The sequence below is a fragment of the Crocuta crocuta genome, unplaced genomic scaffold (assembly GCF_008692635.1).
Source record: "Crocuta crocuta isolate KB4526 unplaced genomic scaffold, BGI_CrCroc_1.0 scaffold143, whole genome shotgun sequence".
Lineage (NCBI taxonomy): Eukaryota > Metazoa > Chordata > Mammalia > Carnivora > Hyaenidae > Crocuta > Crocuta crocuta.
In genome coordinates this window covers 3,216,139-3,227,644 of record NW_027529175.1, presented here as the reverse complement: position 1 = coordinate 3,227,644, position 11,506 = coordinate 3,216,139, and the positions used below count along the sequence as shown (strand labels likewise).

At 55.1% G+C, this 11,506-nt stretch overlaps 1 protein-coding gene across 1 annotated transcript in view; it reads left to right on the top strand.

The window, feature by feature from the left end:
- Positions 1–10,392: 10,392 nt before the first annotated feature.
- The window catches only part of ARFGAP3 (ARF GTPase activating protein 3), a gene marked incomplete at its 5' end in the record, with an annotated part of 54,846 nt that continues 53,732 nt past the window's right edge, over positions 10,393–11,506 (top strand). Inside the window, one exon of the mRNA XM_077757990.1 lies at positions 10,393–10,458. Coding sequence (XP_077614116.1) covers positions 10,393–10,458 — 66 coding nt within the window. The remainder of the gene's footprint in view (positions 10,459–11,506) is intronic.

Sequence of the window (11,506 nt, the reverse complement as noted above, 5' to 3'; positions counted from 1 at the left end):
GGAGAAGCCCCCTCACCCGCGACTCAAATGAACAAACTCACGTGCCATCTGCAGAGTGAAGACTTCGGGGTTCCTAATTTAAAGGCTGTGTACGGTGATGCTTTTTTGCATACGTGCCCTTCATTCATTCATGCGTAAACAGTGGCACAGGGTGGTACCCACGGTCCTGCGGGGAGTGCTGTGCCTTGGAGGAGAGAGAGCGCGCGCGCGGGAGGGAGAGGGAGAGCGCGCCGTGGGAGGGGGGAAGGCGGATCCCCGGGGGCTGGATTTCTCTCTGGGAAAGCCCTCCTCCCCCGGGCACCCTCCCCGAGGTCCTGATGTAACCTCACGTCACGTCGTCATGTCGTGTCGTCTTGTCGTTCTCCCAGTGTCACCGTATTTAAAAGCTATTTCCGTTCTATGTGTGTTTAAAACTCTACTCTTGCCAGTTAACAATTTTGTCAGCGATTCGGAAGGTTAGAAAGTAAGACTGACGCTGCCAGCACGCGCGTCCGTAGGCGAAGACGCCTCACTGTCCCGTCTCGGCGCCTACCCGTGTACACTATTTGATGTTCGGAGAATCTGAAGAGTTCGTCTACTGGTTTAACGAGACGTAACGGCTTTTGACAGTGGGTTTCATTTGTAAACTGCTTGAAGACTGTGACCTCCGGGCGCAGGCTTGGCCGGTGGGCCGGGCCTCCTCCGGGCTCGGTGGAGATGGCTGTGGGCAAGTGTGTCCTCGCCGGCCGGCCGTGGGTCCACCTGCAAACTAGCCTTAGTCCTTTCCGTAGCAGAACACTGTAAACCCCCGTGTCTTTCCGGCAGCCGCACGGTCCGTAGTCCTCGATTCCTCGCGAGCACACGAAAGCTGGGTCCCCCCCCGGAGCGCGGGGGCCTCTTCAGAGCGGCCGCGCTGGGGCGGGAGCTACACCGTCATGACAGGGCAGGGGAGGGAGGGAAGGAGGGAAAACCTTTATTTTGTGTAACTCAGACATGGTGGGACGGCCGCCGCCATCACAAGCTATGCATTTTCTCGATGTTTCCAGGGAGCTTGAGGTCTTGCTTGGAAAGCGTGTGCGTGTGTGTGTGTGTGTGTCCGTCACGAAAACGTACCAGCAGAAATCCTCATTCCTTTGCTACAGATTTACCAAAAATCGTCAAGTCTTTTCAGTTAGGAGTTTCTTTAAATGTATAGTATTTTAGAACAAAGAAAAAAATCAATAAACAGTTGATCTCGTGAGCGTGACCGTCTCAGAGCCGCGTGCGCCTCGCACTCCTGTCCGCGGGTGAGCGTGTCTCCGCCAGCAGTACCGGCTCTGGAGCCGGCCCAGATCCCAGGCACAAGACCGCGGCCCACAAGACCCCGCAAAGCCACAGGTTTGGGGATTTGAGGCCCCTGAACCCCTCAAGGTTCTCCCCGGAACCTGCCACACTGCGGCCTGGGCTTCCCCAGTGTAGACAGCAGGCTGGCGCCTCCATCCGTCACCTGGGCTGCTTTGAGCGCAGGCCCCGGGCTCTGTTCACACGGTACCCGCCCGGGCTCCCGCGGGTGGGGTGAGTCTCCCCGTTCCACTCTGCAGCCGACACGAAGGCTCCTGGGGCCATACTCACCTACGAGTCCCAGCCGGCCTAGGGCACTAAAATCCCTAGAGGGCCCTCCCCCCTCCCTGGGGGGCCCTGACTTGAAAGAAGGCGAGAAAAGAGAGCTGTGAGGGCTGCCACAGCGCACACACCGACCCCTGGTAAGGCTCGCCCAGAAACGCGCCCCTTCTGGGCACCGGGCCCTCGGGGAGTCGGCAGAGCGAGGCCGGTGGCTGCCCCACCGCGGCTCTGCTCTGCCCGGCTCGGGAAGGCAGAGGCCAGTCCTTGTCATCCGCTGGGCCGTGGGGCCCCTGCTCCCCCAGTGAGGAGTCGGAGTCCACCAGAGCCGCCCGCCGCCCGGGACAGACACCAGCTTCTGCCTCGCCGGCCCCGGCCGCCGCAGAGCCCCGAGGGAGGACAGGGCGCGGAAGGGAGGCGGCGGAACAGGCTCCTGGTCCCCGCGGCCGGAGTCCTGGGCACACGGTGGGTTCACGTCATGACGGCCGCAGGGGAGGCTGGAGTCACCTCGCTTTGCAGAAGAGGACACGGAAGGTCTGGAACCTCAAGTTCTGCAACTGGCCTGAGGTCCCACGACAGAACTGCGGGCTTCTCGAGGGCAGGCCCCTCCCCGCTCCCCCCACTGGTGGATAAAGAGCAGGGGTGGGGGGTGGCGAACTGGAGGAACCCTCAAAAGTCAGGATGAAACCCCCTCTGCTCCGCGAGGCCCTGCTCTCAAGCCTGTCATCTCGGCCCTCCCTGCCCACCTGTCCCCTCCCGTCCTGACCCTCAGGGGATCCCAGCTCGCCCCTCAGTTTCCCCGGCAAGAGTGGCCCCTGCCTTCCAGTCAGAGGGTTAGAGGCAGGCGTGCGAGGCCCCAGGAGACCCAGGAGGTGGTAACGGTTACCATGGCGATGAGCGACACCCCCTCCTCCTGGTCCCCAACCAGAACCTTCTGGCACCCTCGACTGCCCCTCCCACACCCTCCTTGCTGGGCCACCAAGCTCTCTTTGTCCCTCTGTCCTTCTCTCCAAGCCACGGCCTGGGTCCAAGCCGCCTCTTCTCCTCCGGGATCACCGCTCCGCGCACGCCACCTTCACGGGCCCCCGCGGCCCTCTGCTGCCTGCCCCGTCCCAGCCCCCAGGGATGCCCAGAGGGCCGGCAAGCTCTGGCTGAGTGACCCTGGCAGGGACCTGGCTCTGTAGCCGCTCGAGCTAAAGCACAGGTTGGCTGAGTTCCCAGACGGAGGACGGAGCAGGCCTCTGTCCTGGGCTTCGCTGCAGGACCCTCACCCCCTAAGCACGTGCCTGGCCTGGTGTTTGCTGGGTGACCTCGGGCACTGGGTGCGGGGGCAGACTTGGAGGGGCCTGCCTACCGTCAGACTAGGGATGGAGGAGGTTGGGAAGGACCCCTGTGGGCCACTTGACCAACCCCCTACTTGTTTATGGGCCAACTGGGTGGGGCCAAGTAAGGGGCAGGGGTGACTTGCCCGTGGTCGGAAGTGAGTGGTTGGGGGACTGAGTGAGGCCTGACCCCGAGGAGCCCCTCCTGGCAGGGAATCAGCTGGCTCTGTGCCTGGGTCGTGTTCATTCACCAGGCATTTCTTGAGCACCTACTGTATGCAAGGCTAGGTGGTGCCGGGACAGAAATGAAGAAGGACCCAAGTTTGCCTTGGGGGATCCCCAGAAGCTCAGGGAGGGACCGAGTCATCCTGACACCCGGGAGGAGGGGGTGCCCGGTGGATTCTGGAGGCCACCCTAGGACTCTCAGGAAATTAGGACAAACAGGTCCCCCACCCAGCTCCAAGGCTCTTGGGGGCACAGTGCCATGGGGTCCTCAGGCTGTTGCCCTCACTTCTGGTGGGAAGCACCCCTGCCTGGCAGGAGGTCAGGATGGACTGCGGACTGACCGGGGAGGACCCCTCCCACCATGTGACCAGAACCCCGAGCAAGTACCTGGACCTCTGAGCCTACTCTCCATGAAGTGGGGATGACCTTGGGCGTGTCCAGAAGCGGGACACCTTGCTGGGCCGGTGCCTTGCCCTCTGCGTCCCTTCCCCCGCCACCCGCAGGAGGCGTGTGCCCCTCTCCCGACGCTGTTTTCCCTGAGAAGGCCAGGCATCGACTTCCGGGCTGGACCTCTGTGGTCTCTGTGGGGGGACAGATCCGCCGGGCCCAGGCCACAGCACCCAGGGGACCTGTGGGCCACTGTGGCTGGGGTAACGGCGCTCCACTGCCCCGGGGGGGGACAGACCCAGGCCAGACCGAATCTGGCAGGCTTCCTGTTGAGGCACAAAGTCATCCTGCACCAGGTGGAGCCACTGCCAAGCACAGAGGTAGAGGAGCCAGGCCGACCCGGCACTGGCAGGAGCCAGGCAGTTGCTCAGCCCCCTGTTTCCAACCAGCCTTGGACTTAACATTTATCAGCTACATGTCAGGTCCGGTCCTGAGCACCTTTCTCTGCAAAGGGTCATACAACCCTCCTCGTTATGGATGAGCACCATTTTGCAGATGAGGAAACAAACCAGAGAGGTTGAGTGACTTGCATGAGGCCACACAGCAAGTTAGGGGCAGAGCCTAACTCCAAAGAGCAGGTGCTGTTGAATCCCCCCATCCCCTCCAGCTTGCTGGGCCACATTCCAGAGTTTCTGAATCATGTTGGGGGTGAGATCCAGGGTTTGCATATCTAACAAGTCCCAGGTGATGCCGATCCGCACTTTGAGAACTACTGGTCCAAACAGCAAATCAGAGCCACCAAGTGGCAGCTATTTCATGTACTCCTGGATTTGTTCATGTGACCAGCAGATGCTCCTAAGCCAGCTCTAGGGCATGGAAGTTGGGCCCTGGGGACCCAGACATTGATAGACCACAGTCTGGCCCAAGGAGGTGGGGAAAATATGTCCAAAGAGAGCCCACGGAGCAAGGGACACAGGCCAATGTGACATCCCACCCCTGGCTATTCCTATGATTCCCATGCAAGGGGCGGGGACGGTTAAGTGGCAGCCACCTGGCTGAGGGAGAGATGTCCCACCAAGGGTCAGATGGGCACCTCTTGTCACCAATGAGCTGCATGTCCTCAGGCGAGCTCCTCCCCCTCATCTGGAAAATGGGGAAATGGTTCCTACCTTCTCTTTTTCATAATCATACGAGGTCTAGAGTGACGTGCCTGAAAAAAACACAGATCTGGGGAACGTTGTTGTAGAGGTGGTCTAACCCCATGCGTCATCGCAGCTCAAGCCGATGGTGACCCAGGTAAGTGGATCTCAGATGCAGAGTCACATTCCTCCCCGACCAGTCCCTGGGCAGGAGTCCTTCCTCCAAGCCACCAATCACGCGTATGTAAAACCGCAGGCAACGAGGCTGGGTTTTCCGCACCAAACTCGGAGAAAAGATTTTTTTTTTCTTCTCTGAAACTTAACAACAGTCTCACAAAAGGCATAAAAATGAAGCCGGTGGTTAAAAGCATAGACTGTGAGGGGCGCCTGGTGGCTCAGTCGGTTAAGCGTCTGACTTCGACTCTGGTCCTGATCTCGCGGTTCGTGAGTTTAAGCCCCGCGTCGGGCTCTGTGCTGACAGCTCAAAGCCTGGAGTCTGCTTCGGATTCTGTGTCTCCCTCTCTCTGCCCCTTCCCCCACTCACACACACACACACACACACACTCTCTCTCTCTCTCTCTCAAAAATTAATAAACGTTAAAATTTTTTTAAAAAAGCATTGACTATGAGGTCATAGTCCCTGTACTCAGACTTGGCTCCAACCGTGCGTCCTTAATGAGCTACGTGCGCCTGATCGAAATACTTCACCTCTCTAAGCCTTGGTTTGCTCATTGATAAAATGGGAATCACAGTCGTTACCATTTGTATTTCACTCTGCACTAGACCCCGTCCTAAACTCTTCAACGTTTGTTAACTTACTGAATTCTTACAGCAGCCCCACGAACTAGGTGAATGAGATTATTCCTAGTCTTACAGGTAAGGAGCTGGAGGCACAGAGAGCTTAGGTAACTTGCCCAACGTGTCACAGCTGCCACCCAGCCGAACAAGCCTTCAGACGCGGGTGGTGCAGTACCGGCCATGCCCACTAGGCTGTGCTGTTGGGCTGCGAGGGTGAGGAGGGGCCGGTCCCCAGCGCGCTCAGCAAATGACACGTACCCGGACCCAGTTGGGCACTAGAGAGCTGCCAGACCGAAGGGCCCTCCCCTGTGCCCTGGAGCACCTCGTCACGGCCCTCGCCCCGCCTCACCGTCACTGCGGGGAGGCCAGTCTCTCCCACTGAACAGCAAGCTCCTTCGTGCGGGGACTGAGGCTTCATCTCTTCAGCCCACAGCTTCTTTCTAGCTCTTCGCTGCTTGTGGAGCTAACCTGAAAAGAGGAAATGAGATCCGTTCTGGACCATCCGATGAAATTCAGATTCCGTTGTTTTAGACCTCTTCAAATCCTTTGTGGAAAGGACTGGGAAATGAAGGAAGGAAGGAATGTGATTAGTGGGGGGGGGGAGCAAGCTAAGGGCAAAGTAGAGCTAACAGCACCCCCCACCCCCTGTGGAATATGTGTGATGTTCCTCGGACCCTCCTGGCCTCCCGAGAACAAAAGGAAGGGGTTTAAGTGCTCGCCGTGGTGATGTGGACAAGTCAGGCAAATGAAGCCTTAAATCCCCTTACTGCCTACGGCCCATTGCCAAGTCCTTGAAACCAGCAGAGTGCCCTCCCTCCCGGGGCTCAGCTGCCTCGATGATGACACTTTGCTGGGGGCACAAGGGAATGTTGGCTTAACATTATCCTGACCCCCAGGATCCTGTAAGTCTACCTCCTTTATCTCAGCTGCCCCAGGATACACGCTGGCACCGCTCCTCCAAGCTTATGGTCCCCGGGTCTGAAGGGTCTCATGACTGAGGTTTTACTAAATGGTAATAAGGGGTGTTTCCCTAGCAACAGCTGCCCCTCAAGGCCCTGGAAACCTTGCTTCCAAAATACCTTAGAGGGGCACCTGGGTAGCTCAGTCGGTTCAGCATCCAACTTTGGCTCAGGTCATGATCTCACAGTTCGTGGGTTCGAGCCCCAGTCGGGCTGTGTGCTGACAGCCAGATCAGAGCCTGGAGGCTGTTTCTGATTCTGTGTCTCCCTCTCTCTCTGACCCTCCCCTGCCCATGCTGTCTCTCTCTCTCTCTCTTTCTCAGAAATAAATTCTTAAAAAATTAAAAACAAAACAAAAAAAAAACCCCAAAATACCTTAGAGACTTACTCTATCCCTGCCCCCCTCCCAAGCTGAAGGTACATAATCAGTTACCTGTCATCCTGCCCACAGGTCCTGTCCCAGATTTCTCCTGGGTCCTCTGTAGCCAACCTTTCCTTACGGCCTCAACCCTTGCAACTCCCTAATCTGCTTTCCCTTTGTACAGTCTTGCTTTTCCCAGAATGTCCTAGCAGCTCTTTCTGTCCACGGGTCCTGTTCTCGTGCTTTAATAAAACCGCCTTTTTTGGACCAAAGACGTCTCAAGAATTCTTTGTTGGCTGACAGCCCTGACCCCTAACATTTCTACATCAATAGGTAGCCTTTGTCTTATCTTCTTCCACTTCACATAATTAATTTGAGATCCATCCATGTGGTGTCAGCTATCAGTTTGTCCCTTCTTACTGTGGGTGGTCTCCATTGAATGGATTCACCATGCTTTGCTAATCCAGTTGAAGGATATTTCTGTTGTTCCCAGGTTTTTTTTTGTTGTTTTTTTTTTTAAGAGGGAAAGAGAGCATGAGCAGGGGAGGGGGCAGAGGGAGAGAGAGAGAGAATCTTTTTTTTTAATGTTTATTTTTGAGAGACAGACAGAGTGCAAGCAGGGGAGGGGCAGAGAGAGAGGGAGACACAGACTCTGAAGCAGGCTCCATGCTCTGAGCTGTCAGCACTGAGCCCGATGCAGGGCTCAAACTCATGGACCTTGAGATCATGACCTGAGCCGAAGTCGGTTGCTTAACTGACTGAGCCACCCAGGTGCCCTTTGAGAGAGAATCTTTTTTTTTTTAATGTTTATTTATTTCTAGGAGACAGAGAGACAGCGTGAGCAGGGGAGGGTCAGAGAGAGAGGGAGTCACAGACTGAAACAGGCTCCAGGCTCTGAGCTGGCAGTCAGCACAGAGCCCGACGCGGGGCTCAAACCCACGAACCGTGAGATCATGACCTAAGCGAAAGTTGGATGCTTAACCAACTAAGCCACCCAGGCGCCCCAGAGAGAGAGAGAATCTTAAGCAAGCTCCACGCAAAGCGTGGAGCCCAATGTGGGACTCGACCCCACAACTCTGGGGTCATGACTTGAGATGAAGTCAATAGTAAGATGCTCAACCGACTGAGCCACCCGGACACCCCCTGCTTTTTGTTTTCGTTTCCAGTTTCGATGATTATAATTTGTTATAAACATTCCGGTACAGGATTTATATAAACATAGTTTTCATTTCACTTTCCAATTATTTTTGCCAATGGTGCAAATATTACAGCCATGAGAATATTCCAAATCATTTATCCCATTATAGGAGCTAATGGCATCAGCTTAAATTTCTTTTTAAAAATCAATCATTGGGGCGCCTGAGTGGCTCAGTCGGTTAAGCATCCATCCAACTTTGGCTCAGGTCATGATCTCACCATGTTCAAGCCCCATGTCAGGCTCTGTGCTGACAGCTCAGAGCCTGGAGCTGCTTCAGATTCTGTGTCTCCCTCTCTCTCTGCCCCTGCCCCACTCACACTGTCTCTCTGTCTCTCTGTCTCTCTCTCTCAAAAATAAACAAGCATTAACAAAATAATAATAATAAATAAAAATCAATCGGTAACATCAACGCCATAACAAATATCATTATTTACATATTTTACCTTTAAAAGCGGGACATTTGTGGATGGCGTTCGTGGGAATCAGATGCTGCTGCTCGTGATTTCACAAGTTCATTTTCAGATCTATCTGACCTGTACAGAAAGGGTGTAAGAGATAGACAACATTCCTACGTTTTCTCTTCGGCACGAACCAAAGTTCACTGGTGTCCTCCAGTGGCAAGGGACAAGGTCTGTGCCTGTTCTCACTCTGTGACTCATCGTGTGACTGTCGAGGCAAGTCTAGTTCTTCCGGGGAGTGCCACTTGGCTTTCAGCAAGCTCCCATCTAACTGAAGGCACTAAATAAACTAAGTACTATTTCACTTGGCCACAGCCACACCAGGATGTCTGTAAAAGGTAAACATACCAAGGACAGTCGCCAGCAGGCCTTGCGGACCTGCCTGGGGGCTGGCTCCCTTCTGTAGTCTGTTATTCCTAAGCCTGTCGCAGTGAGTTCGTGCCCATCCTCTTGAGGGTTGAGAGGCTCTCTTATCTTCTTTTGGATTTGGTATTACTGAGTGTTGCTTCTATTCTTCTCAAGGCCATCCTGGATCTTATCTGAACCCTGGGGGAGAGGGCTTGTCTGCCGCTTGTTTTCCAGAAGGGATGTGGGTGGGGTTTGGTGCCCATCCCCCAACAGTGGGAAACCTGACTCACCTAAGGGTTTTTCTCAGTTCACTTTGCCTCCATCACCCTTATGGAAAAAGATTTCTGATGGGGGTTTATGGACAGGAGCTTGGGAATGACCGCAAACTCTTTATATCTGAGGCCTCTAGCTATTTCAAACTGACGCGCCAGCCCACACTTGGCCTTTAAGAGTTCATTACCATCGTAACTGATTTCCTCCTGCCCGCTTGTAGGGCGGCCACTTTCTCCTACGCTTTGCCAAAGGTGAAGGAGTTCTTGCCTTCCTTCCATCTTTGGGGACGCTCGTTTCTCTTGGGAATTCAGTTTCCTTGGTCGCTTTGCAACCTCAGCCACCCGATAGGCGTAAGAAGAGGTATGCTTTTCTTATTATCCAGTCTTTTCTCCTTATTATGTTGGGAGGGGCGCTCTTTGCAGCTTCCGACCACACGTCGTTCTTGAATGTACACAAGGTGCCAGGCGTGTCCTAGGTGCTGGGGACAGAGGCAGAGACTAAACAGATCTGATCGCCACAAAGTTATATTCCGTTGAAGAGAGGCGACCTGTGGTATTACAGACTGTGGTACTAGGCGCTACTAAGTTCTATGACGAACACTTAAGCAGATGAGAAAGAAGACAACGGTGTTTTTCCTCCGGTTAGACCCCTGCCTGTCAGTGTAGATGCCACACTTCATGTGTTTTTCTTCTCCTCGGGTGTCTCTGTGCTGTAGCATAGAGTCCATAATACCCGGGGTCCGACATATAACTCGGGAAGATTTCAGCTCCAAAGAGTAAGCGTCGTTCCCGTCAGAAAAGATACAATTGTTCCTCAAAAACGGGCCGGGGCTTGTGAAGGGCCAAACAGGTATTGAGACAGGGAAACTGAAGGGACTTTACTGAAAAGGAAAAAAAAAAAAGTTTTTTTCCTGCTACTTTTCCCGCGGAACCTGACCCCCGCCTCACTCTTGCCTTCACGTACGTCCTCCTCGTGAAGGTCAAGGACTTAATGATTTCTTCAGAGTCTTCCAGCACGATAGAAACTTCCAGCGAGTGACCGGGCAGGATCGTCAGGTACTTTCTCCAAGACCAGACTCCAGACACCTTGATGCCAAGATCCCTGTGGCTCCAAGACTTCTGGAGGCCCCCGAGCTCGCACTTGACCTCTGAGTATCCCACACACTCCGCCTGCTGTGTTCTATCACTGTCACTTGATAAACCTTGTTCTCACGTCCTCTCACTAGCGGAAGTTTGATTCACTAGTTTGATTCCTGTCCTGTGCAAAGCCAAGGGCCCTCCAGGTCCTCTGAAGGGCCAGCCTGCATCCGTATCAAGGGACCCACAGCACAACAATACATACTTTGACTCAATAGAAGGAAGAACTTTCAAGCTGTCACAGCTCTCTGCAAAAGCAACTTACTCTTCCGGAAGGTACTGTTTTCCTGCCTTGGAAAAGTTCTAACCCTGGGTGTATCTGAGCCCACGTCCCAGCAAGCTTCCAGCTGCCCCTGAGGGCACCCAACCAGACAGCGCTGAGGCCCCTGAGGGCACCCAACCAGACAGCGCTGAGCACTCCTCGCTTCTAAAAGTAGAAAGGCACTGCCAAGGGCCTTTCCAGGGATCGCGGCCCCCGCCGGGGTGCGCTGATTCTTCACCTCTAACCCCGTTGTACAGGTGAGCAAGCCAGGCTGTAGAGAAATGACTTGGCCAAGGTCATAGAGCTAGGAAATGGCGGGCTGAATCGGGCTTGGAGCTAAGGTAAACCTGTTTTCCCTGCGAGTGTATGCGCCACCCAGCCTCCGGGGACATTTTTCCAGCGGCTCCACACCCCCGGAAGCGAAAAAGGCACCTTTCTCCACGAGTTTATTTATATTCCTAAATTTGTATTTATTTTGAGAGAGCGGGGGAGGGGCAGAGAGAGAGGGAGGGAGGGAGGGAGAGCACCCAAGCAGGCTCCCCGCTGTCAGTGCAGAGCCGGATCCGGGGCTCAATCCCATAAGCCGTGACATCATGACTGGAGGCGAACCGGATGCTTAACCGGATGCGCCACCCAGGCGACCCTCTCCTCGAGTTTAAACCCTTCTGTGATGTCCGCCAAAGGGTGGGCTGCAGCCCGGGGTGCTGGGCAAAGTCGCGCTGCTTTTCTGGTCTATTCACAAGTTGGAGCTGAGCCTCAAGAGAACCGCCCTCTCTCGCTGACCCGGGACCCAAACAGATACTCCTAAGACCAATTTTAGGGCGATGAAAGCGTCCCCACCCAGGGGTCGGCTTCAGCTTAATGGAAAAAAAAAAATTAAAGGAAGGAAGGCGACTAGCGACAACGGGCGTCCGGAGGTGGCGGGTGGGCCCTTTGCCCTCACGAGGACCAGGAGAGAAGGCTTCGGCCAAGCACGCAGTCGACCGTCGACGGCGAACCCCAAGGGCGAGCGCGCGGGAGCTGAACCTGCCCCCACCCCTCACCCCGCGCCCCCCGCCCCGC